The 25739-nt window shown below is 41.8% G+C and overlaps 1 protein-coding gene across 1 annotated transcript; it reads right to left on the reverse strand.

Moving 5' to 3' along the window:
• Positions 1–837: 837 nt before the first annotated feature.
• Positions 838–25237, reverse strand: LOC129700758 (divergent protein kinase domain 1A-like). The gene is made up of 5 exons (XM_055641421.1): positions 24921–25237; positions 14840–14974; positions 10007–10114; positions 2304–2480; positions 838–2226 (listed from the first exon to the last, which is right to left on the reverse strand). Exons 1-5 carry the CDS (start codon positions 24984–24986, stop codon positions 1414–1416), a joined length of 1299 nt encoding a protein of 432 aa, XP_055497396.1. The 5' UTR covers positions 24987–25237; the 3' UTR covers positions 838–1413.
• Between the last annotated feature and the right edge of the window lie 502 nt (positions 25238–25739).

A 25739-nucleotide genomic window follows, 5' to 3' on the forward strand; every position in this document is an offset into this window, starting at 1 on the left:
CAAGGGCCACATCTAACTCCCTCTTAAATATAGCCAATGAACTGGCCTCAACTACCTTCTGCGGCAGAGAATTCCAGAGATTCATCACTCTCTGTGTGAAAAACGTTTTCCTCATCTCGGTCCTAAAAGATTTCCCCCTTATCCTTAAACTGTGACCCTTTGTTCTGGACTTCCCCAACATCGGGAACAATCTTCCTGCATCTAGCCTGTCCAACCCCTTAAGAATTTTGTAAGTTTCTATAAGATCCCCCCTCAACCTTCTAAATTCTAGCGAGTACAAACCTAGTCTATCCAGTCTTTCTTCATATGAAAGTCCTGACATCCCAGGAATCAGTCTGGTGAACCTTCTCTGTACTCCCTCTATGGCAAGAATGTCTTTCCTCAGATTAGGAGACCAAAACTGTACGCAATACTCCAGGTTTGGTCTCACTAAGACCCTGTACAACTGCAGTAGAACCTCCCTGCTCCTGTACTCAAATCCTTTTGCTGTGAATGCTAACATACCATTTGCCTTCTTCACTGCCTGCTGCACCTGCATGCCTACTTTTAATGACTGGTGTACCATGACACCCAGGTCTCGTTGCATCTCCCCTTTCCCTAATTGGCCACCATTCAGATAATAATCTACTTTCCTATTTTTGCCACCAAAGTGGATAACCTCACATTTTTCCACATTATTCTGCATCTGCCATGCATTTGCCCAATCACCCAGCCTGTGATCATGTCTCAGACAAACTGCATGCATCATTAACAAAAGTCAGAAGGAAAGGTGATAATGAGTATGGAATACAAGCATTACACTCGAGATGTTAATAAAGATGTATTCATGTAATGAAAGAGGTTTTAAATAATTACTTTAATGCAAGAGGTTAGCATTTGAACAAATGACCTGAAAAAAAAAAAATCAATGGCCATTTATAGACACAAAATGTCACAATATTTTTTAAAATACTGTACCCTCATCCAACAGGATTCAATGAATTGAATATGAATATAAAGTGCTTAATTGACAATTAAAAAATAAATTGCATTGCAATTCAGTTGCAATTTTCACACATGAAGAAGTGCTGTCTCCCATAGAAGGAAGAGTAGTCCTTGGATTTAGTTTTTTTTTCCCAGTTTCGCATCAACATAATTTCAAAGCTGAGCAAAGTCTTATGCCAATTATTGTCATGCTACAAATTGTAGTTAAAAACCATACAAAGTCATCATGCCGCATACCTGTTCATTTTCACCCTCCAGAAGAAAAGCAGCCAAATTTACAACCATTAAATTAATAAAAGTCTATAGTGGTTTTCCTTTTGACATCACAAACAATATGCTTTACTGTGCTCAATGGACAAACTAAAACAAAACAAAATGCGTCTTCCAATGCTTTTCAATTGATCCTGTAGGTTCCTCTTCTGCGAGTGTTTAGGAGTCTTTTGTATGTGAAATTTTCTTCCACAGCAGTGTTTTTAGGTTGTTCAGTATCAAGGAGTGTTCCATTTCCATTTGGCTGGCTGTTCCTCGGAGGGCTATACACGAGTAAAGCTGCTTCTCCAGTTCTTCTCTCACATCCGAGGGAGCACCATTTAAAAGGTAATCCTTCAGCAATGCGCAGACCTTGGTCAGGTTTGGCTGATCTAATTCAGTGGTGCACTGTTTTTTGCTTTGATGGCATGTTGTCCTGCAGTCTGTGCCATAGACACAATCCACATCAGTCTCGCAGTGGCGGGCACCAATTAGCTGTTTAAAACTAACTTCCGGTATAACCTTTCTCATATCTATCATTTTTAAGTCATGTTTAGTATTATAGCCAATGTTATTTGCACTTAAATCACACATAAGGAAATTGCCAAATGTCCCATGGAAAACATCCTCAACAAATTCTAAAAGTCCTATTGCAATCTTCGCTTTTCTGGGCCACGAAGGAGTAAACCATTGATCCATACTACGTCTCAAACCAGAGGGAATGAAGAACTCCAAAACCCAAGGAATAGTGAGTCCATACAGGTAACTATAGGGGACTTTTTCTGTTACATAAAGATCTCCACAGAATCCAAGTAGTTTTGGCGTATGTTCCTTGTCCTGCAAGATTACTGTAATCAAAAACTCATTAAGCTGAAGCAATGCCCAGGCAGATTTTGCTTCTGCAAGGGAGATGTGGCCATCCTTATTTCCATCTGCGACGGTAACAACCAATTTGAGGAGCTCCTGAAGGTTTGACTGGTCACCAAGCTTCGCCTGCAAAAGAGACAATTATGCAGTTTGTTTTCAGAAAAAGATGTGTGATGATTTTGAACTTGTATTCTAAAGCTTACCTTCAAGAGATTGTAAACCATTTCTCGAAATTCCTCCACGGAAGTGCCTTTTGTTGGTTTATCAAATAACACCGTCTCCTTCCTTGGTTCCATGTTAGAATCTAAATCAAAGTGGAAAAGTTCTTCAAGCCTGCACTTTAACACAATCTGTGATTCATCCCATACTCCTCTGTATACCTAGTGGGGAATAAAATAGCATTTATGAAATAGAATAGGAAATATATATGTTTGAGTTTAATGAAGAATACAGTTTATCATAAAATATACTTTCATGCAAGTGTGGAGGTGATTTCAGCAGGCTGCAGCAATTAGAATATATTGATTATACTACTTAATAGTTTGTGTTTTCCCTTCTCTAAAAAAATGTCAAAACCAAATGAAAAATTACATGCAAAGATAGTTATTATCATTATTTAAAAGAAAAATCTCCCTGGTTGAATATGAGCTAATGGTAATTCTGATAAATAACCAAGAGCAATGAAGTACAGAGACTTGAAATTTACCATTGGTTCGGCAATTTCCCCTGCACAGTCACAGTGGCTAATGCTAAACTTGTCATTTGGACGACATATATTGGACTGCTTGGCATGTTTTTGACCAACAATTTTTAAATTGGCTTGGTAAATGTAAAAATTGTCCCTAGTGGGTATAGGATAGTGTTAATGTGCGGGGATCACTGGTCGGCGTGGAGCTGGTGGGCCGAAGGGCCGTTTCCGTGCTGTATCTCTAATCTAAACTAATCCAGGATCAGAATGACACCGGAACTGTCACGAGACTTGACAAAACACGGTGCATTGAACAAGCTTTGGATTTACCATCTGGAAAACACAACTTCCCAAAAGCCATGACCAAAATCTTCAACTAATTAAAACTTTGGTGGATTCCCAAAACCTTTTGGAAAATATTGGTGGGCGGTGAACAAACTATAGGAGCTACAGGGAGGCACGGTGGTGTGGCGGTGGCAGTAGAGCTATTGCATTACAGCGCCAGAGACCCGGGTTCGATCCCGACTACAGGGTGCTGTCTGTACGTAGTTTGCATGTTCACCCCATGACCTGCGTGGGTTTTCTCCGAGATTTTCGGTTTCCTCCCACGCTCCAAAGACATACAAGTTTGTAGATTAATTGGCTTGGTAGACTTGTAAATTGACCTTTGTGTATGTAGGGTTGTGTTAATGTGCGGAGAATGCTGGTTGGCGTGGGCCGAAGGGCCTGTTTCCACGCCATATTTCTAAACTAAAAGGTAACTCATACGTCATTGGATCTCATTCATACTTGGGTCCATCAGCGAGTTAATTTAGTGTACAAAGACAAAGTTGTTGAAAATACCCCAAATATGGTGTAGTCTGCCAATGCCTTGCTCTTAGCAAAACATTACACAGACAAAAAATGTCATCCGATCCAGGCTACTACTCCTATATTGCCTCATTTGAACTCACCGCAGAGATATTCCTTCCATACTTTCTCTGTGACTGAAAACTACTTTGTTTTCTTCCTGTCCCAGTTCTGATCTACATCTGAAGCATTAACCATTTCGCTGCCTGACTGATTGAGGCCTACGTTTGCAGTTTGTACCCTGGATCTGCAAATTGAAAAGAGATTCAAATTCACTGGTTGCCAACCACACTATCTGTTCATAAAGGCACCTGGAGTTACTTGTATGTTGTAGACAGCTGTTATCAGGCAACTGGACCACCATACCCAGAGAGCAGTGCCGAACTACTATCTACATCTTTGATGTTCCTTGGACTATCCTTGACCAGACTTTGCTGGCTTTACCTCGTACTAAATGTTATTCCCTTATCGTGTATCTATACACTGTAAATCAATTGACTGTAATCATGTAATCATTCTGCTGACTGGTTAGCACGCAATAAAAAGCTTTTCACCAAACCCAAATTGAGTTGAACTGGCCACTAGATGGTGGTGCAGTACACACCTTCACCTCATAACACACATAACTTGACAGACACAAAAAGATGGTGTAACGTTTCAGGTCGAGACCCTTCTTCAGACTTGTTAGGGATAAGGGAAATTAGAGATATAGACGATGATGTGGAGAGATAAAGAACAACAAATATTTTGCTTGGGCAGCTTACAGCCCAGTGGTATGAATATTAATTTCTCTCACTTCAGGTAGCCCCGACATGCCCTCTCTCTCTCTCTATCCCTCCCCCACCCAAGTCGCACTAGCTTCTCATTTTCACCCAACAAACAGTTAACAATGTGTAAAAAGGAACTGAGATGCTGGTTTAAACCAAAGGTAAGCACAAAAAGCTGGAGTAACTCAGCAGGACAGGCAGCATCTCTGGAGAGGAGTGGGTAACGTCGAGACCCTTCTTCAGGCTGGTTAGGGATAAGGGAAACAAGAGATATATATGGTGATGTGGAGAGATAAAGAACAATGAATGAAAGATAGGCAACAAATCTATAGTTCCTTCCTATAGACAATAGGTACAGGAGTACCTTCGAACCAGCACCGCCATTCAATATGATCACGGCTGATCATCCCCAATCAGTACCCTGTTTCTGCCTTCTCCCCACATCCCCTGACTCCGCTATCTTTAAGAGCCCTATCTAGCTCTCTCTTGAAAGTATCCAGAGAACTGGCCTCCATCGACCTCAGAGGCAGAGAATTCCACAGACTCACAACTCTGTGAGAAAAAGTGTTTCCTCATCTCAGTTCTAAATGGCATACCGCTTATTCTTAAACTGTGGCACCTGGTTCTGGACTCCCCCAACATCGGGAACATGATTCCTGCCTCTAGCGTTAATTGGTCACTGTAAAATACTTCTAGTATGTAGGTAAGTGGTGGAATCTTGGGGAAGTTGATGGGGTTGTAGGGAGAATAGGTTCCAGGGAATAATTAACTGGGATATGGTATTGCTTTGTGGGCTGGCACATATTTTGGTGGGCTGAGTGAATATTCAGCCCAGCGTGACCTACACACATAATTTGATAACTTGCTTCATTTTTGATCTGAGGGAATGTCCAATCACGCTGCTGAGGCACATGTGGGCCCCGCACACTGCCACAGGTAGGACATAAGGTGCACAATGTGGCATGGGTGCAGTGATTGCGAGATTCCTCTACTTTTGCTGGGCTTCATGTGAAGCCCAGTTAAGATACTAGAGGTTCTCAGTATCTCCATACCACACTGAAGGAGGTTATTCAGCCCATCAAATATGTGCCAGCCCACAAAGCAATACCATATCCCAGTTAATTATTCCCTGGAACCTATTCTCCCTACAACCACATTAACTTCCCCCCAGATTCCGCCTCTCACCTACATACTAGAAATATGTTACAGTGACCAATTAACCCAACAAATTGCATTTCTTTGGGATGTGGGAGGATACTGGAACACCCAGAGGATACCCTTACAGCCAGAGGGGAGAGCTTGCAAACTCCACACCAGCTCCAATATCTGGAGCGATGTTTCCTGCCGGGACTTCAGCGGTTGCACAGCACTGGGGCACCATTGTGGAGCGGGCGATGCCTTACCCGAGTCGCCATGCGGTAAGCTCTGGAGTGCTGGGACTGCCGACTCCAACATTGCGGAGCTGCAGTCTGTGTAGCTTCCAGCCGCGGGCGGCGCTGAGCTTTAAACACCGCGGAGCCTGGGATATCACGACAAGGTCGCCAGAGTCGGAGCTGACCAGCGCGGCCCGTGGACTTTGGGAGCCGCGGTCTCCGGGGAGGAGGCGGCCGCTCCAGACACTCCGAGCCGCTGAGAATGTTCACCCGACGCCGGAACTTCATCATCCGGCGAAAGGGCCTGAAGCATCGGGCTGCCGTAGCGGCGACTGCAGACGCCTCAATAGGCCCAGCTATGGGTGAACAAGGGATGGGGCTGGACTTTTGATGCCTTCCCCATAGTGGGAACCATTGTGGGGGGATGTTTTTTATGTTTACTGTTAAATTATTTGATGTTGTGTCTTATCTTTATTTGTGTGCTGCAATGGCAAGTCAAATTTCACTACACCAATTGGTGTATGTGATAATAAATGTCCTTTGTATCCTTTGTACTAGAGGTCAGGGTTGAACCTGGAGTTCTGAGAGCAGCTCCGCCAGCTGTGCCTGAGTCACTCTATATCCTGTCCCATTGCCATCCGGGTGCTCTATTTACACATTTATCAGTCACGGATCAGACTTTCTCACAAGTCCTTGTGGATGTTCATTTTTTTAGACAACTTTGGGAACATCCTGGAAACATTTCCTTTGTCCCGTCGAGCTTTGAAAGTCCTGTGTAGGTAGTAGGGCACATGAATGATGCGACTTGCCCACTGAACCTGGCTAAGTGTAATTCAAGCATTAACACTGATGATGTTGTTCTAGTAGAGGACATTTATGTTGCTTCATTAATCCTACCAGTGATTTTGGAGGACGTTGTACAGGTCCATAGCCTGGTCTCTCAACTGTCAACTCCAGAACTAACGGGAGAAATACACTTGCATTTCAATGAGGAATTCAAAGGCAGCTGCTTTACTCAGAGTGATTTAAATGTGATAGGTGTTAGCATCTAAAATAGTTAGGAATAACCTACTCCCACTTCTGTCAGAAATTGGTATACAAAAAAACAAATCAGAAGATTGGCCGTCAGCCAAAGAATACCATCAAGTCATCACATTGAAGTTTTGAGCACAGAGGACTGGTGGGAAATCATGAAATCAGATCAAAAGGACATCTAATTGAAAACAACTTCTGATTAAGGATGGTCAGCATAGCTTTGTGCATGGAAAATTGAAGATGTGACCAAGAAGATTGTAGTGCAGTGGACGTTGTCTGCTATTGTCCATTTCGCAAGGCCTTTTACAAGGAATCACATGGTAGGCTGGTCAGGAAGGTTAGATCGCAGGGACTCCAGGGCACGCTCCCCAATTGGACGCTAAATTGGCTTGGATGTACAATGCACAATACAATTTAGTTGTCACTTGTAGGAGATAGAAAAATAAACATCTACCACTACCATCTAACTGAAACCTGTAACAAGTGGTGTGCTACAGGGCTTGGTGCTGCGTACTTTTCTTCATTATTTATATGAACGATTTGGATGAGAGTGGGTGACACGGTTAATAAGTCTGCTGATGGTACTAAAATTGGTGGCATAATGAACAGTGAAGAAGATTACTTTAGAATACAATGGGATCTTAATCAACCTGGCCAAACAGGCCAATGTATAGTAGATGGTTTATTCGGATAAATGAGAGATCTTGTATTTTGATAAGTCAGACCAAGACATAGTAATGTGGAATAGAGAAATCTCGGGATACAAGTACATATTTCCATGAAAGTAGCGACAGAGGCAAACAAGGTGGTGAAGATGTTTTGCAAACATGTCTTCTTCAGTCAGTGTATTGAGTGCAGTAGTTGGGATTTCATGTTAGACCAGTACAAAAGGTTGGCAAGGCCACATTTGGAGATGTGTGCAGTGTCCTGGTCGCACTGCCATCGGAAGGAATAGAATGGATTTACGAGATTGCTACCAGGTCTGGAAGGTTCGAGTAGGAGAGACTGGGTATTTTCTCTATGGAGGGTAGGAGGTTGAAAGTGTGATCTTACAAAGGTGATGAGGGGCATAGATAGGGTGAATAGCCACAGCCTTTTCCCATGGTAGAGGAATTTAAAACTAGAGGGCATAGGAGTAAGGCGGTGAGAAAGATTTAAAAGAGACCTGAAAGGTAACCTTTTGTGTATTTGGAATAAACTACCAGAGGGAAGTGGTTGGGGCAGGTACAATTACAACATTTAAAATGGACCACGGATAGGAAATGTTTGGAGGAAGTTGGGTCAGGCGCAGTCAAATGGGACTAGCTCGGCTTAAATCTATTATTGAATATTGAAGCCACATTTAGAGTATTGTGTTCAGCTTTGGTCACCATATCATAGGAAAGATGTTGTCAAGCTGGTAAGGGTGCAGAGAAGATTTACAAGGATGGTGCCAGGACAGGCGCTGAGTTATGGGGAGTGGTTGACCAGGCTAAGACCTTATTCCTTGGAGCACAGGAGGGTGAAGGGTGATCTTATAGAGGTGTACATGATCATGAGAGGAATAGGTCAGATAAATCAGATCAGATATCAATAATGTACATGAATTATCCTCTGTTAGATGGCAACACAAGCATGGGGTCACTGGATTATCTTTATCTCCACCCCATCATAGACAATCCTTTTGTTCATTTCAGCCCATTCCCTCTTTACAACATGAAATATCTTACTCTCACATTAACTGGAAGGTTAGATCACATTGGATGCAAGGAGAGATAGCCAAATGGACAGAAAATTAGCTTCATGGAAGGAAGCAGAGGGTGATGGCGGAAGTTTGGTTCTCGAACTGGAGGCCTGCGATGTGCCTCAGGGTTCAGTGCTGGGCCCGTTACTGTTTGTCATCTATATCAATGATTTGGATGAGAACATACACAACAAGATTAGCAAGTTGGCAGATGATACAAAAGTGGGTGGTTTTGAAGATGGTTGTGAAAAATTGCAGCAGAATCTTGATCAATTGACCAGGCGGGCTGAGGAATGGTTGATGGAATTTAATACAGAAAAATATAAGGTGTTGCATTTTGGAAAATTTAATATGGGCAGGACCTACACAGTAAATGGTAGGGCTCTGGGGAGTGCTGTAGAGCAGAATTTAGGAGTGCATGTGCATGCCTCCTTGAAGGTAGAGCCGCAGGTAGATAGGGTGGTCAAAAAGGCATTTGACACATTGGCTTTCACCAGTCAGAGTACTGAGTATAGAGGTGGTGAGGTCATGTTGCAGTGGCTAGGCCGCATTTAAGAGTACCGTGTTCAGTTCTGGGCACCGTGTTATCAGAAATAAGTTGTCAAACTGAAAAGGATACAGAGAAGATTTATAAGGATGTGGCCAGGGCTAGAGGGTCTGAGCTATAGGGAGAGGTTGAGTAGACTGGGATTCTATTCCTTGGAGCGCAGGAGGGTGAGGGGTGATCTTATTAAGGTGTAGAAAATCATGAGAGGAATAGATTGGGTAGATGCACCGAGTCTCTTGCCCAGAGTAGGTGAATCGAGGACAGAGGACATAGGTTTAAGGCGAAGGGGAAAAGATTTAACAGGAATCTGAGGGGTAACCCTTTTCACACAAAGGTTGGTGGGTGTATGGAACAAGCTGCCAGAGGCAGTTGAGGCTAGGACTATCGCAACATTTAAGAAACAGTTAAGACAGGTGCATGGATAGGACAGGTTTGGAGGGATATGGACCAAACACGAGCAGGTGGGACTAGCGTAGCTGGGACTTTTTAGCCGGTGTGGGCAAGTTGGGCCGAAGGGCCTGTTTCCACACTGTATCACTATGACTCTAACTAGATAATAAAAATGATTTATAATAGTAAGTATAAATTGCAAAATTAAGTAGTAATTGTTTAAAGATTTGAATTGCTCTAATCAGCTTTCAAGCAAATTACAGTTTTCTATTCATGTAGAACAAACGGAAAGACAAAATAAGGTTAAAAGTATTTTTATATCCGGGAAAATAGATTTACTGTCAGATTTATAGGATGCAACAAAAGTGAAGCCTTGCTGCTGCCAAACTGATGTTTGTGATTTCCTGAATCAATAAAATAGCATTGCATAAAACATCTTAGAACTCAAAAGAAACACATTACATTCAAATATTAGAACTATACAGTGCATGTATACGTTAATGGTTCTGCTGGCAAATTCTTATGTGATATTACCTGATTATTCGGTTTATTGGACAGGCACTTGCCAAAGTAAAGTGTATCTTTATCACACAGACTGCTACAAGCCGATCCATCAATAATTCCTTTCTGGTATTTATCGCACTATGAAAAAAATTCAGAGATCCTCAATATAGAAAAACTATTGTAATTTAAAATATCTTAAAACATTTACACTTATACACAATTGAAATAATGTATTTTCACCCAGATTTACAGATAAATATTTGAGTGCACATAATGAGGGAAGTCATGGCTTATTTGATGTGAACACAAAAAACTTGGGAGGGGGTCATTCCACTATTGCCCATCTGGATATAGTTGTTATTAACTCCCCCCTCTCCACTCACTCACTCCCCACCCCCAAAGGCCTTCATGATCATTCTCCAGGGCAATAACTAGAGGAAAGAATTTATATGTTATCCCACTTTCTCATCCACTCTCTACACATTAGGGGCAATCTTCCAAACCTGCATGTCTTTGGGATATAGGATCAAACCAGGACACCCAGAGAAAATCCAGCAGTCACATGCTCCTAAACGCCACATAGACAGTGGCCACGGTCGGGATCAAATCTGGATCTCTGGTTCTGTGTGGCAGCAGCTCTAAAAACTGCGTCATTGTCACCCTTTTTTTTAAATAAATGTTTCTCTTCTGTAAGATATATAATATTCATTTCAAATTTGGCAATACGCCCCAAATTTACTCTGTCCCTTGTACAGTGACTATATTTTAAATAAACATATATAAGTGGATGTAAAGCAATTTGGGACAAAAAAAAATAATTAGAAAATAGGTGCAACTTTTTCCAAATACCCACGAAATTCAAATCCTTTGCCACACATCACTACTTTCATTCTGGGACAGTGGTAACCTTTCCATTTGCTGTTCAAACACTTCCCATTCATACTTCCATTCATTTATAATGGTTAACCAAGGCCACACGATTATTCAGATCAGTGCTGTGTTCAATCCATATCACTTAGTGAGGTACTATAATGTAGATTAATTTTATAATGATATCAAACAACATTTTTTCAAAGTTTTAGTAAACTAACCTAAATTTTAGATCAATGAGGCAAATGTCTACTTTTAAAAAAAAAGTGAGTGATAAGTGTCTGGAATGTGGTGCTAGGGAAGTGTTAGTTGCAGAAGCTGTGTCATAGCTGAGCTCAAGTAAATCACGACTCGTATTTTATCTCAGCATTGCACTTCCAAAATTTCAATACCCTTGATGTGAAAAAGATTTTTTCTTGTTAATTACTGATCTTTTATTTTGAGAATGACTGCAAGTTCTAGACACCCAAGCCGCAAGACCCCTTAATATTTTGTACATTTCAAGATCACTTCTTTTTCTTCCAACTAGAATACAAACATTGTCTTCTTCATCTCTCCCTGGCAATAAACTTGACATTCCAATCATTCACGTTGCAATCCCTCCATCACAAATATCTCTCTTCTTACACAGGGAGACCAGAACTATCCACAGTATTCAAAGGCTTTATGTATCTGAAGTAAGATGGTTCTATTTCTTTAGTCAAATCCTCTTGCAACAAAAGTCAACATTCTGTTTACCTTCCTAATTGCTTGCTGAACCTGATTTACAAGAACATCCGCATGTATATGAACATTAAGCTTTAATCTCTCCTCATTTAAAAAAAAAAAATCGCCCTTCCTATTTGTTCTATTGAAGTGGAGGATGTCACGTTTTTCCACAATATACCTGCCTTGTACTCATTCTTGTCTCGTATATTAGATACAAAGAAGGTATTCCTGGTGTCTGGCACTTTCAGAAGGAGTCATAGCCTCATGATGTGGAGCATTTTGAAGACACAATAGGGCCTCATGTTGTGGAGTATTTTAAAGACACCACAGAATGCAGCTACTGAAATTTGAAGCAATAACGTACTGGAGTAATTCGGCGAATAAAACAGCACCTTTAATTATTACAGTTACAGAGCGGACGGAAACAGGCCCTTCGAGTCCACACCAACCAGTGGTCCACACAAATTAACACTATCCTACACACACTAAGGACAGTTTTACATTTATACCAAGCCAAATAACCTACAAATCTGTACGTCTTTGGAGTATGGGAGGAAACCAAAGATCTCGGAGAAAACCCAAGCAGGTCACGGGGAGAACGTACAAACTCTGTACAGACAGCACCCGAGGTCAGGATCGAAGCCGGGTCTCTCGCGCTGTAAGGCAGCAACTCTACAGTTCCGCCACCCTTTGATAAATATGTCTGTCATACAAATATAATCTGTAGGAGGAAAACAATTTTTTTTTTTTTAATTATTGATATCCAGAACCGACATCCAGATCTCGACCCAAAATATCAACAACTCCTTTCACTCTCGTTGATGCTGCTCGGCCTGCTGTGTTCCTCCAGCAGCTCATTTTGTGGCATGGAGTACCTTATTTCTAAACTTGCAGAAGGTGGTGAATCTGTGCAATTCTCCACTACAGAATTGAATATGTTCAAGAAACTAATAGATGCATTTCTTAATCACAAAAGGATCAATGGATAGAGGAAGAAGTAAAAAGCTAATGGATAAGAAAGTAAGACCATACTGAATTGTGTTGGAGGCATGGAGAGCTGGGTGTTTTATTTTGCTCCTGTTTTCTGTGTATCAACATGCAGGAGAAAGTAATCGGACCCCTTGTGCTGTTCTGACATTTATCAGGGTCATGACTGATCTTGCTCTGGGCAACATTTCTCCTTTCTCTTATCTAAAAATCTTGCAATCTATGTCTTAACTGAGTGACAGACTAGAAGGATTGCCTCAGGATGGATATGAAAAGCACGCCTCTGCGTCTATGAGAATTTAGAAGATGGGCTAAAATTGTACCTTAATTGGTACCTGTGAGAATAAACTGACCGTGAAAATAAAATGTCATGCGTTTAATACAGAGATTTTTTTTTACACTACTTCTCAAAGAGTCATGCGTCTTTGGGGGGTTCTTCCGCAAAGGGCAGTGGAAGCTGTCTTTGAATTTCTTTTTAAGGTAGTGGTAAGTAGTTGATAAAAATGGGGCAGGAGTAGGTTTGCACAGGTAGATGGAAACTCAGAGTTGAATAACTAGGGCACAGGAAGCTTATTTCTGCATACAAGTAGTGGTTTACTTCTGCTTTCAATTCACATATATATATATATATATATATATATATATATATATATACTCAACGAATGGGTAGAAAATTCCAAAGCTTCACTATATACTGGTAAAAAAAGTTTCTTATCTTACTCCTTTGTGGCTAACCCCCAACTTTTAGACAGTGATCTCTGTTTCTCAATACATTATCCAGTCAAAGCATTATTCCTGCGTGCACGCTGTCTAGCCGTGTAAGAATTTTCTGTATATCAATAAGATAATCACTTATTCTGCAAAACGCAGAAAAGTATAGCGCTGGTTTGCTTCATTGGTCAAACTGCCCTTATCATAGCCATCAGCCATATTCTGCAGCAGTGGTGTTTCCAAATTAGTCGCAGCATTCGTTCTGAACAGTAGACGTCATCTATTTCCAATACTCATTTTAATTGTTCAAAGTATGAAACTTTATAGAAACATAGAAAACAGGTGCAGGACTAGGCCATTTGGCCCTGCGAGCGAGCACCGCCATTCAATATGATCATGGCTGATCATCCAAAATCCCCCATATCCCTTGATTCCTTTAGCCCTAAGAGCTTAGTTTGTCTAAGAATTATATTTGCATCCCCACATTATTCACAAGGAGGCAGACTCTCCAGAGGGATCTGGGTATAACCGTGCATAGTTCCTTGAAGGTGGAATCTCATATAGATAGGGTGGTAAAGAAAGCTTTTGGTATGCTAGCCTTTATAAATCAGAGCATTGAGTATAGAAGCTGGGATGTAATGTTAAAATTGTACAAGGCATTGGTGAGGCCAAATCTGGAGTATGGTGTACAATTTTGGTCACCAAATTATAGGAAGGATGTCAACAAAATAGAGAGAGTACAGAGGAGATTTACTAGAATGTTGCCTGGGTTTCAGCAACTAAGTTACAGAGAGAGGTTGAACAAGTTAGGGCTTTATTCTTTGGAGCGCAGAAGGTTAAGGGGGGACCTGATAGAGGTCTTTAAAATGATGAGAGGGATAGACAGTTGATGTGGACAAGCTTTTCCCTTTGAGAATAGGGAAGATTCAAACAAGAGGACATGACTTCAGAATTAAGGGACAGAAGTTTAGGGGTAATATGAGGGGGAACTTCTTTACGCAGAGAGTGGTGGCGGTGTGGAATGAGCTCCCAGTGGAAGTGGTGGAGGCAGGTTCATTGGTATCATTTAAAAATAAATTGGATAGGCATATGGATGAGAAGGGAATGGAGGGTTATGGTACGAGTGCAGGCAGGTGGGACTAAGGGGGAAAAAAAATTTGTTCGGCATGGACTTGTAGGGCCGAGATGGCCTGTTTCCGTGCTGTAATTGTTATATGGTTATAATGTATTTGATTGATGTGTATTAACAGCATAATGAATAAGCACTTGCATGCTAATTTGAGGCCAGGTCAATCAAACAAAATGAAATGTAAAATTCTATGAACTTGAATTTTTATTTTACAATGATAAAACGTCAAACGCATCTTTGCACCAACTGCTTACAATTCCTATCAAATCTGTACATCTCCTAACCGAGATATCTGGTTATCAAGCAAATGGTGCCAGAATGAGGAGTCTAAATTTCATAAGCGCAAGTCCATGATAAAGCACAAAAAATTAATTAACTTTCGGTTTAACAATTTACTGAAACAAACAGCACACACATACACACACCTTAAGAATTAGAACAGAAATATTATTACTCACAATTATTTTCTTGCAGTCATGAGCTCGGCACAATTCTGTGTAAGTGGAGTATTGCACATATATCACCCAACTCCCAACAAAAACTGCAAGCCACGAGAAAAATAGGTACTTGACGCGTACACATGGTAAGCGGGCCTGTGGACACAGAAATAACATTTTTCACCTGTTCACTGCAGTGCATATGGTCTGTCCCAAATATTTCAACATTTTTATTTAAAAAACATGACGTCAAGAGTTGCAAGATTCCAATAACTTTAAGTCTCACCCCATTTTTTTGACTGAGACGAAGAGATGTGTCAGAGTAAATGCTAATGACAATGGTTACGTGATTTACAATGAATAGAGGTGAGCGCAAGATTTAGGATACAAGAGTTCTAGGTGGAATGATAAAAGCAGTCTTTTTACAGTAATAATTAGGAAACTGCAAAGTACCAACAAGATGTGAATGAGCCAGACACAATGCCAACATTTTAGATTAAATCAAATTCACCTGGACCATTTTCGACATCTCCCTACCATCTCTAGACCTCGCCATCTCCATCGCAGGTAACAGACTACTGACCGACATCTACTACAAACCCACTGACTCCCATGGCTTTCTGGACTACATTTTTTCCCACCTTGCTTCCTGTAAGGACTCTATCCCCTAATCCCAATTCGTCCGTCTACACCGCATTTGCACCCAGGATGAGGTGTTCCAAACCAGGGCAACGAAGATGTCTTCATTCTTTAGGGAATGGGGGCTCTCCTCTTCGACTATATCTGAGGCTCTCACCAGGGTCTCCTCTATATCCCGTAGCTTCGGTCTCACTCCCCATCCCCCCACTCGTAACAAGGACAGAGTCGCCCTTGTCCTCACCTTCCACCCTACCAGCTGTCACATACAACAGATAATCCTCCGATATTTTCGCCACCTCCAACGGGATTCCACCACTGGCCACATCTTCTCATCTCCTCCCCTTTCGACTTTCTGCAGAGACCGCTCCCTCCGTAACTCCTTGGTCAATTCGTCCCTTCCCACCCAAACCACTCCCTCCCTTGAAACTGCAGGAAATGCTACACTTGTCGCTTTACCTTCCCCCTCCATCCAAGGACCCAAGCAGTTTTTGCAGGTGAGGCAGAGGTTCACCTGCACCTCCTCCAACCTCATCTATTGCATCCGCTGTTCTAGGTGTCAACTGCTCTACATCGGTGAGATCAAGCGCAGGCGTGGCGATCGCTTCGCCCAACACCTCCGCTCAGTTCGCATTAACCAACCTGAAAATTATTTCCCGGTGGCTCAGCACTTAAAACTCCCCCTCCCATTCTAAATCCGACCTTTCTGTCCTAGGCCTCCTCCATGGCCAGAGTTAGTCCCACTGCAAATTGTAGCAACACCTCATATTTCGCTTAGGTAGTTTACACCCCAGCGGTATGAACATTGACTTCACCAATTTCAGGTAGTCTTTGCTTTCTCCCTCCTTCCCCTCCCCTTCCCAGCTCTCCCACAACCCACCGTCTCCGCCTCTTCCTTTTTTCTTCCCGCCCCTCCAGTCTGAAGAAGGGTCTCGACCCGAAACGTCACCTATTCCTTTGCTCCATAGATGCTGCCTCACCCGCTGAGTTTCTCCAGCATTTTTGTCTACCCAACATTTTATGTGATGTCAGTTGGATGGCTAAAGTAATGAACATAAGGGAGGGAATTAGCACAGAAAAGACAGAGAATGATCAATGTTTGGGCCTCAGCTATTTAAAATATGTTTCAATTAATTAACTAAGGAGTGTGTACCGGTAATTCATGTTTTCTTGATGACACTTGGCTAGGTATGCTAGAAAACAGCAAACTGTAGACCTGTTCTTTTTTTTTTTTTTATAAAGTAAAGTAGCCTTTATTGTCATTCAGACCCTTTCGGTCTGAATGAAATTTCGTTGCCTGCAGTCATACATATAATAAAAATGACAAAAACACCCAATAAACACAAAATTCAAACATCCACCACAGTGAGTTCACCAAACACCTCCTCACTGTGATGGAAGGCAAAAGTTCTTGTCTCTTCCCTCCTTGTTCTCCCTCTGCTCCGACCTGTGAGCTCCCGAAGTTGTCGTCCACCGGGCATGTTCATATTAATTGGCCCTTATTGTTACCCTCATGATGAGATCAGGGGAGGCATTAAGTGGCCGTCTCACATCTCCATAGACATACTCCACGTCCTTAATACGTGGTTTAGAACATTAAATTGCCCTTAAATATTGCCACCCTCGCTTTATATTCGGTTGTTTGTATAATTCCCTAAACACGGTAACAAAAATAGTTTATTTGGTAGTCTGGTGTTTTGTGCTCAGAATCCCTCTGAACAGCCACTGGTATTCAAATACAAAAAGGAGTTCTTCCATTTAGGACTTGAATCCATTGTAAATGTGCAATCCTGCAAAAATCACCTGCCTGCGCTCAAAATGTTAAAGTATGCAATTATAGATATTCAAACTGTTGCTAATCATTTATTGTTATTTTAAAAGTACAAAACAATGTGCTGTTGAGTGCCAGGCAAGGAGAACAGATTCTCCAGAAGATTTGCTTGTGATAAATAAAGACCTTTTATTTCTACCAGCTTCAGTCTCCAATGACTCAAGTCACAGTCACAGTCACAACATTGTCGCTTAAAGATCAAGTGTAATTATGGACACTAAAATAATCATCCAATCCCTCGAGCGTAATTGCCAATTAAGCAAAACTTCAAAACACGTATCGGTGCCTTCATTCAGAAGTTTATCAGTTGACCCATTATTATTCCCACAGAAGGATTTAACTCACTTTCAACTTCAACTTAATCTAGAACACTAACAGCACAAAAATCCTTACAGTGATAACAGGAAAAAATCTTACTGGCAGGTTTTATTATTGCTTTGGATCTTGCACTTCTCATACTGAAAGTCCCAGAACATGGCGATGCCTTTTAAAATAATCCAGTAATCTCATATCTTTATAAAGGGAAATGGCTGCATTATTGAAAGCACATGTCAAGCTTCATCAAAACAAGTATAACATCGTCTGGATAAATTCATTATCAATTAAATGTTAACAAATAATCTTAAAATATTTTTCTGTCCCTCTCGCGCTACCTTTTATTACTTAGTTTCAACCCTGCTCATTTATGAAAGTGTGTTGTTCTAGTCTTTTTCCACAGATTACAATACTGCTTCTCCATCATAAATGACACCAGTCAAGCAAGGACAAGATTCAAAGCAGCAGCAGATGTATTGCAATCCTTTAGTTAAAGGCAAATGCCTAATATCTAAATCTGAAGGGTCCCGACTCTAAAAAGTCCCAACCCAAAACATCACGGTGGCGCAGCGGTAGAGTTGCTGCCTTATGGGCCTGTCCCACTTAGGCGATCCGGGTACAATCAAGACTACGGGTGCTCTCTGTACGGTGTTTGTACTTTCTCCCCGTGACCTGCGTGGGTTTTCTCCGAGATCTTCGGTTTCTTCCCACGCTCCAAAGACATACAGGTTTTGTCCCTAGTGGGTGTAGGATGGTGTTAACGTGCGGAGATCGCTGGTCGGTGCAGACCCGGTGGACCGAAGTATGTCTAAACTAAACTAGTATGTCTAAACTAAACTAACCAAGTTCTTCAAAAGGTGCTGCCTGACCTGTCGAGTTACTCCAGCACTGTCTTTTTTTAGCCCAATGTATTCACCCTTTCCCAGTAGGAGGTGGAGACCGGATCCTCTGTACAAACTGTCGAGGACAGCAACGTTTTAAACTGACTGTATTTACACAGCTATTACATGCAGGGCTATGGACTTGGTGTTGGAAATTGGCTGGAGTTAGATGGTTTTCTTTTGATAGACACAATCAGGATAGATTATCTGGCCTCCTTTGGTTTCAGAAATTGTCTGATTAGTCAGGACTCCTTTTGCCCAGCTGTTCCATGAAAAAAAACATTTTCTCCCCAATAATGCCACTTCCTACACAGAAGAGGAGCTTTACCTTACCGAATCAAATTTATTGGTAGATCATTCTGCACCAGAAAACATATACCTTACACACCCTCGCAAAGTTCCAAAGTATTTCATCAACTATTAATCATTTGGTATGAAGTATTTATGGCAATTGGTAACAGATACTGGGGTCAATTTACAGACATCAAAATTGCATATATGCTGCCAGATGTGCCAATCATTAACTTGCCTTTCCAGGACAATGTTTTCATCTGAAGCAAAAACAAAAAAACAGCTGGAGGATCTCAGGAGGTTGAGCAGCATCTGTGTGTGTGGGGGGGTGGTTGGGAAAGGATTTGTCAATATTTCAGGTGGAGACCCCACATCAAAACTCTAGTCTCCAGCATCTGCATTTAAAACAAGCTTCTCTCAGTTAATAGTTTAATTGTAATATGTACAGGCAATGGAACGATGAAATTCCTACTTGCTGCAGGTTTTACAGGCCCATGAACCTGAAATCACAGAACAAATATACAATAATCACTAATACAATAACTTAATAATACTAGGTAACCAGACCATAATAGTGCAAATCCAAAATCCGTAGTACAATCAAAACAAAGACCATAGTTGCCGAGGAAGTGGTTCAAGTGTGCAGTGTTCAAGGGCCTAATCATTGGTGGGAAGAAGCTATTCATGAATCTTGAGGTCTCAATTTTCAGACTCCTGTACCTTCTGCCCATCAGTAGAAGCCAGATGAGAATATGGCCCGGTTGATGTGGGTCTTTGATAATGTTAGTTGCCTTTTTGAGGCAGCACCTCCCATCAATCCCTTCAATGGTGGTGAAATGAATACCTGTGAAGTACTGAACAACATCTACAACTTTATGCAGCCTCCTTCATTGCTGGGTGTTACGCGTTGCTGAACCAATTTGTGATGCAACCAGTAAGTATGCTCTCCACCACACACCTGAAGAGGTTCAATATATAAAACATATTGCATCCTCTCAATCTGCAAAGTAGAGGCATCGATAAGCTTTCTTTGCGATTGCATCGACACGCTGGATCCAGGCCAGATCTTCAGAGATACAGTATGCACGCCCAGGAACTTGAAACATAGAAACATAGAAATTAGGTGCAGGAGTAGGCCATTCGGCCCTTCGAGCCTGCACCGCCATTCAATATGATCATGGCTGATCATCCAACTCAGTATCCCGTACCTGCCTTCTCTCCATACCCCCTGATCCCCTTAGCCACAAGGGCCACATCTAACTCCCTCTTAAATATAGCCAATGAACTGGCCTCCACTACCCTCTGTGGCAGAGAGTTCCAGAGATTCACCACTCTGTGTGTGAAAAAAGTTCTTCTCATCTCGGTTTTAAAGGATTTCCCCCTTATCCTTAAGCTGTGACCCCTTGTCCTGGACTTCCCTAACATCGGGAACAATCTTCCTGCATCTAGCCTGTCCAACCCCTTAAGAATTTTGTAAGTTTCTATAAGATCCCCTCTCAATCTCCTAAATTCTAGAGAGTATAAACCAAGTCTATCCAGTCTTTCTTCATAAGACAGTCCTGACATCCAGGAATCAGTCTGGTGAACCGTCTCTACACTCCCTCTATTGAACATACCAGTGTACCATCAATGAAGAAAAGTTCATGAATTCCCAGCTTTCTCCTTCTGAAGTCAACAATCAGTTAGTTCAAGAGTGTTTTATTAGTATATGTCCCGAAACAGAACTTCTTACTTGCAGAACTCTTGAAATTCTTACTTGCGAGTATTGCTAACTCACAGACATAACCAATGAATGTTGAATGTAGCTGATAGACCCAACAGCGAAAAGGCAGCTACGGGCACTTGGATCCTTTTTATGCTTTTAGTACATCATTAAATACTCATCAAGCAGCATCTCTAGAAAAAAGGACGTTTAATGTTTCACATCTATAGGTCTATAGGACTATATTTGAACATGGTCATTTGCTTTAAAAGGAAGTTTAACACAACACATCAGGGCATGTAACATGCCAGGGTACACAGGATTTTCATTGTAAGCCTATGTAGAAGCCTGGCATTCTCAGAAACAAAATTAACAATCTTGTATTTCCAGAAGAGTATGCAAATTGTTGCATGGTTGAGTAGCTTGTTTATATTGTTAAATAAATTGCCACGAAGGCAACTGCAGCACAATAGACCACAGTACACTCAAGCCATTTTCAGGTGCTCAAGTTTCACCTAATCTGTTGGGCAAATTATATTCGTTGTTAAGATAGAGTGAGCATTCTCTGGGTCTCCTGTCGTCCAAAGGCGACGTCTTATATTTTTATATAAATTATACACTGAAAATAACATTGCTATTACTGGGCGACTGTGAACTGATGTAAAATTTTCTTGGACAACGTCTACATCATTGGTGGAATATGAATATATTTAAGGAATTATTTAGAGAGAATATGTGCCATGGACACTTCCAGTACATTTCATAGCTAAATAATAGTAATTGTTAAGTCAGATAACAGGAAAGACAAATATAATCAGTCATGTATACAGCAGAGTTTCTGTATGATGTAAAGTGATTGTAAAAAGCAGATTTCAGTTTATGTCTGCTGTTCAATTATTTTTTAATTTCAAGTCAAGTGCCATTCTCTTTCTGATCATGAATTTTAACATGAACATTTTACTTGTAGCTGTTCACTGTTATAAAGTGTCTTCTATCGTTGCACTATCGACTTCCGTTTTTGCACGATTATGCATTGATGAGCCTGTTAAACTACAGCAAATAAGAATTTCATTGTTCCGTTGGTACATGTGACAAATTATACTTCTCAAATCAATCTTAATTTAAGGAAATAAAACCTAGTAGATAATATGGGTAGGTCACTTAGAACGGAGGGGTGGGAGATTGCAACCTTCACGTGGTCCACCCTGTTTTGACTAATGCAATCAACCCAACATGCACAAACAAATAGATCAAATAGAATAAGTTGACCTACAACTTTAGGCTGTGCACGCCATACGTAAGAAGATTAGAACAGAGATGCAGAAAACTTTTCACCCAGTGAATTGTGAATCAGTGGAATTCTCTGCCTCAGAAGGCAGTGGAGGCCAATTCTCTGGATGCTTTCAAGAGTTAGAGCTCTTAAAGATAGCAGAGTCAGGGGATATGGTGAGAAGGCAGGAACAGGGTACTGATTGTGGATGATCAACTATGACACAGTGAATGGCAGTGCTGGCTCGAAGGGCCAAATTGCCTACTCCTGCACCTATTGTCTATTGTATGCTGATACATGCTCACAGATCAGATCAATATATTGTCGTATTGTCACTCGCTGTGTTATTACACCAGAGTGCAATGAAATCCTTGTTCGCACAAAGCTCAGAGTAAACAATGACTGAACTGCTCAGCATTTAAGGAATATTTCGCCCTCTGATTCAGTATTCAAAACCTTCTTGCACCTATAGTCAAATCCTCTTGTTATGAAGGCCAACATCCCATTAGCTTTTGTCACAGCCTGCTGTATCTGCATGCTTACTTTCAGTGAGTGATGTACACCCAGGTCACGTTGTACTACCCCTTTTCGTAATCTGACACCATTCAGATAATAATCTGCCTTATTGTTTTTGCCACCAAAGTGGATAACCTCACATTTATCCACATTAAACTGCATCTGCCCACTCACCCAACCTACCAAGTCACCCTGCATCCTCCTAGCATCTTCTTCACAGTTCACTGTCATCCAGCTTTGTGTCATCTGCAAATTTGCTGTTACTTTTGATTCCTTCAACTAAATCGTTAATATATATTGTAAATAGCTGCAGTTCCAGCACCATGCCTTGCAGCACCCCACTGCTCGCTACCTGCCACTCTGAAAGGGATAATGGTTTTGATCAGAAATGTTGCCTATTTCCTTCGCTCCATAACAGCTGCCTCACCCGCTGTGTTACACCAGCATTTTTGTCTACCTCCATGAATTCCTACTCTTTGTTTCCTGTCTGCCAACCAACTTTCTATCCATGTCAATACCATGTGCTATAGTTTTGCCCATTAATCTCCTGTGTGGGACCTTATCAAAGGCTTTCTGAAAGTCTAGATACACTGCATCCACTGGCTCTCCCTTATCCATTTTACTTGTTACATCCTCAAAAAAATCCAGAAGTTTAGTCAAGCAATTCCAGAAGATTAGTCAAGCATTATGAGATGTCATTTTCACCAACTAAAACAAAAAAGACAAGTGCACAAGAACAATGAATAAAGATATGCATTACTGCAGCAAAGAGAGAGAGAGTGTGTGTGTGTGTGTGTGTGGTGTGTGTGTGTGGAGAAGAGAAAAACCACAGGGAATTCAACCATGTGGAAATAAGCAGTAAATGATGGATTCAAACGGATCTATGTCCCAGATGTTGAGTAAAACAAGGAAAAAACAATTAATGCATTTCTATTAAAAGTATATTCATTTTCCTATCAATATTTTCCACTCTCTTCTTGAAATGTAATTGGTACCATTATCTTCCAATAAATATTTTTATCTGTGTGCCAATCTGAAATATCTAACTGAATATTGCTCGTCTATGCACTTCAGGTTGGAGTGGAACATCTCAATTCTCTCTTCGCCTAACACATAAATATATATTGTAGACACAAAATGCTGGAGTAACTCAGGCAGTATCTCTGGAAAGAAGAAATGGGTGACGTTTTGGGTCAAGACCCTTCTTCCTACGATAGAGTTTGAAGAAGGGTCTCGACCCGAAACGTCACCCATTCTTTTACTCCAGAGATGCTGCCTGTCCCACAGAGTTAGTCCTGCATTTTGTGCCTATCTTCGATATAAACCAGCATCTGCAGTTCTTTCCGACACACATAAATATATATTTCCACGTGGAAGGGGGCAGGATAAAATTAATCAGCAATGGAGTTTAGAAATTCATGCTATAAGGATCCTTCAGGTTACTTGCAGCATTTTTGCCTCAATCTCTAGTGGGTATTAAAGCTGGATCCCCCTTGGTTTGAATAATTCCACGTCTTAATCAATGACGACCCGAGAATGCTGACGCGAGAATACAGAACATGAGAACAGCCTAACAAGAAGCCAGGTTCAAACCTTAGTCTATCTAACTGGTTGACCTCATTGGGTCCGATCTATTCTTCGGGTGATTAGGGTGCTAACTCATTTGGTCCGTAAATTAATTCCTTAAATACGAGAATCTGAATATAAACGGACCCTTTTTTAGAATCTTCTTAACACACCAGAATAGCACAATGTTAAAATTATGACATGACGCCCACGGATTAGTGAAATTCAGGGGGTTAAGGGAGGGAGAAATCGGGCTTTTAAAAAAGACATATAAATTAAGTAATCGCTTAATTCCCAAACATAACTAACCCCGAGTGCAACATAAATTCCCTAAGATAATTAAATACGGCTTTAAGCAAAATAAATTGGCTAGATTTTTTTACACGGATCACCTTATTCTCCTAAACGTATTTTGTGTTTCAAGAGGCTTAGTCACCGATGGAATTCCACATCTTGTCAAGTATTTTGTTTTCTGGTGCAGAGGATTTCCCTTGCTTACATTATTGCATACTTTTAGTGAAGATAAACACTGTCCGGATGGCTGTTTTATTTAATTTTGATCCATTTAAAAAAACACACAAAATGCTCAAGAGAACAGACCACTTAATGTCAAAGATGGCCAGCACTTTAGATATCGACTCGGCGGTGTATTGCGCGCACACAAAATGCCCGGAATACAGCTCACAAAATGCCCGGGAGGGTGCAGTGCAGATGTACAGGCTGCGTGCATGCATACAATAAGGGTGCATGCATACAATAAAGGGTGCATGCAGAATACACCGGCATTCACAAAGGCTGCGTGTGTGAGAGAAGGTGGACAGAGGAGGGGGAGGGGTGGGTTTGCAGCTGTCCCGGGCGCGCGGACCTCGGCCGCATCACGTGACGCCGGCCCCACCGCGCGGCGGGCGACCGTTTTCTTCAAACGAAATCCGCCGGGAGATGCCCGGGTCCCTCAGCCCGAACCTCCCCAAAACCCCCTCCGGATATTCGCAGGGCCGGCCGTCCCCCCCCAATGCAACCCCCCCCCCCCCGTCGCCCGGCAGTTTATAAACATTGCTGCAATTGATTAAAACAAACCAGCCCGCGCGTCCTACCTGGATGTAGTAGTGACTGCCGCAGATCTTCCTCAGGGAGGCCCAGGGAAGCAGCCCCCTCGCCATGGCAATGGAAGCGCATCCACTTCAGCCGCCCGCTTATCGCACCGTCCCTCTTCGCCCTCCTCCGAAATCGCTCACTCGCCCTCCAATGGCTCGCAGCTGCGTAAATGCAGCCGGCGCGAATCGCCAGCGGCGCCCGGCGTACCCGTGGCGAGCTCCATCTGCCTCTTTCGCCAGTTTTAGTGGCGAGCTGTCATCCGCTGCTCCCAAGCCATCCCGGCTGCTCCCCGCTTAAAGGCGCACTCCCGCCCAGCTGCTTTTATAAACGCGGCCAAGCTGCCACAGTTGGCCGACACCATTCCCCCTATTCCTTCACTCCACCTCCCCCTCCCTGTACCTCACCAACAACAAGATTTTGCAACAAAAAAAAAGGCGAACGTGGATTGTTAACGCAGAGGCTTGGTTCGAACAACCAATGTTTTAATAGATTAAGTACTTTGGTGAAGTGAAGCCTGTATTATAATGTACAGCAGACAACTTTAGCGTCATCAAACAGCCATGTGATTTAAAAAAATCAGATTATCTCAGTGATGTTGATTGAGAAATAGTTTAAGAAAGAACTGCAGATGCTGGAAAATCGAAGGTAGACAAAAGTGCTGGAGAAACTCAGCGGGTGAGGCAGCATCTATGGAGCGAAGGAAATAGGCAACATTTCGGGTCGAGACGCTTTCTTCATTGAGAAACAGATCGCCATAACAGGGATTTCTTGCATTTGCCCGAAGTATCAAGCAATTTCTGAAAATCATTAGGGATTTA

The sequence above is a fragment of the Leucoraja erinacea genome, chromosome 10, assembly GCF_028641065.1.
Source record: "Leucoraja erinacea ecotype New England chromosome 10, Leri_hhj_1, whole genome shotgun sequence".
In the NCBI taxonomy this organism is placed as follows: domain Eukaryota; kingdom Metazoa; phylum Chordata; class Chondrichthyes; order Rajiformes; family Rajidae; genus Leucoraja; species Leucoraja erinaceus.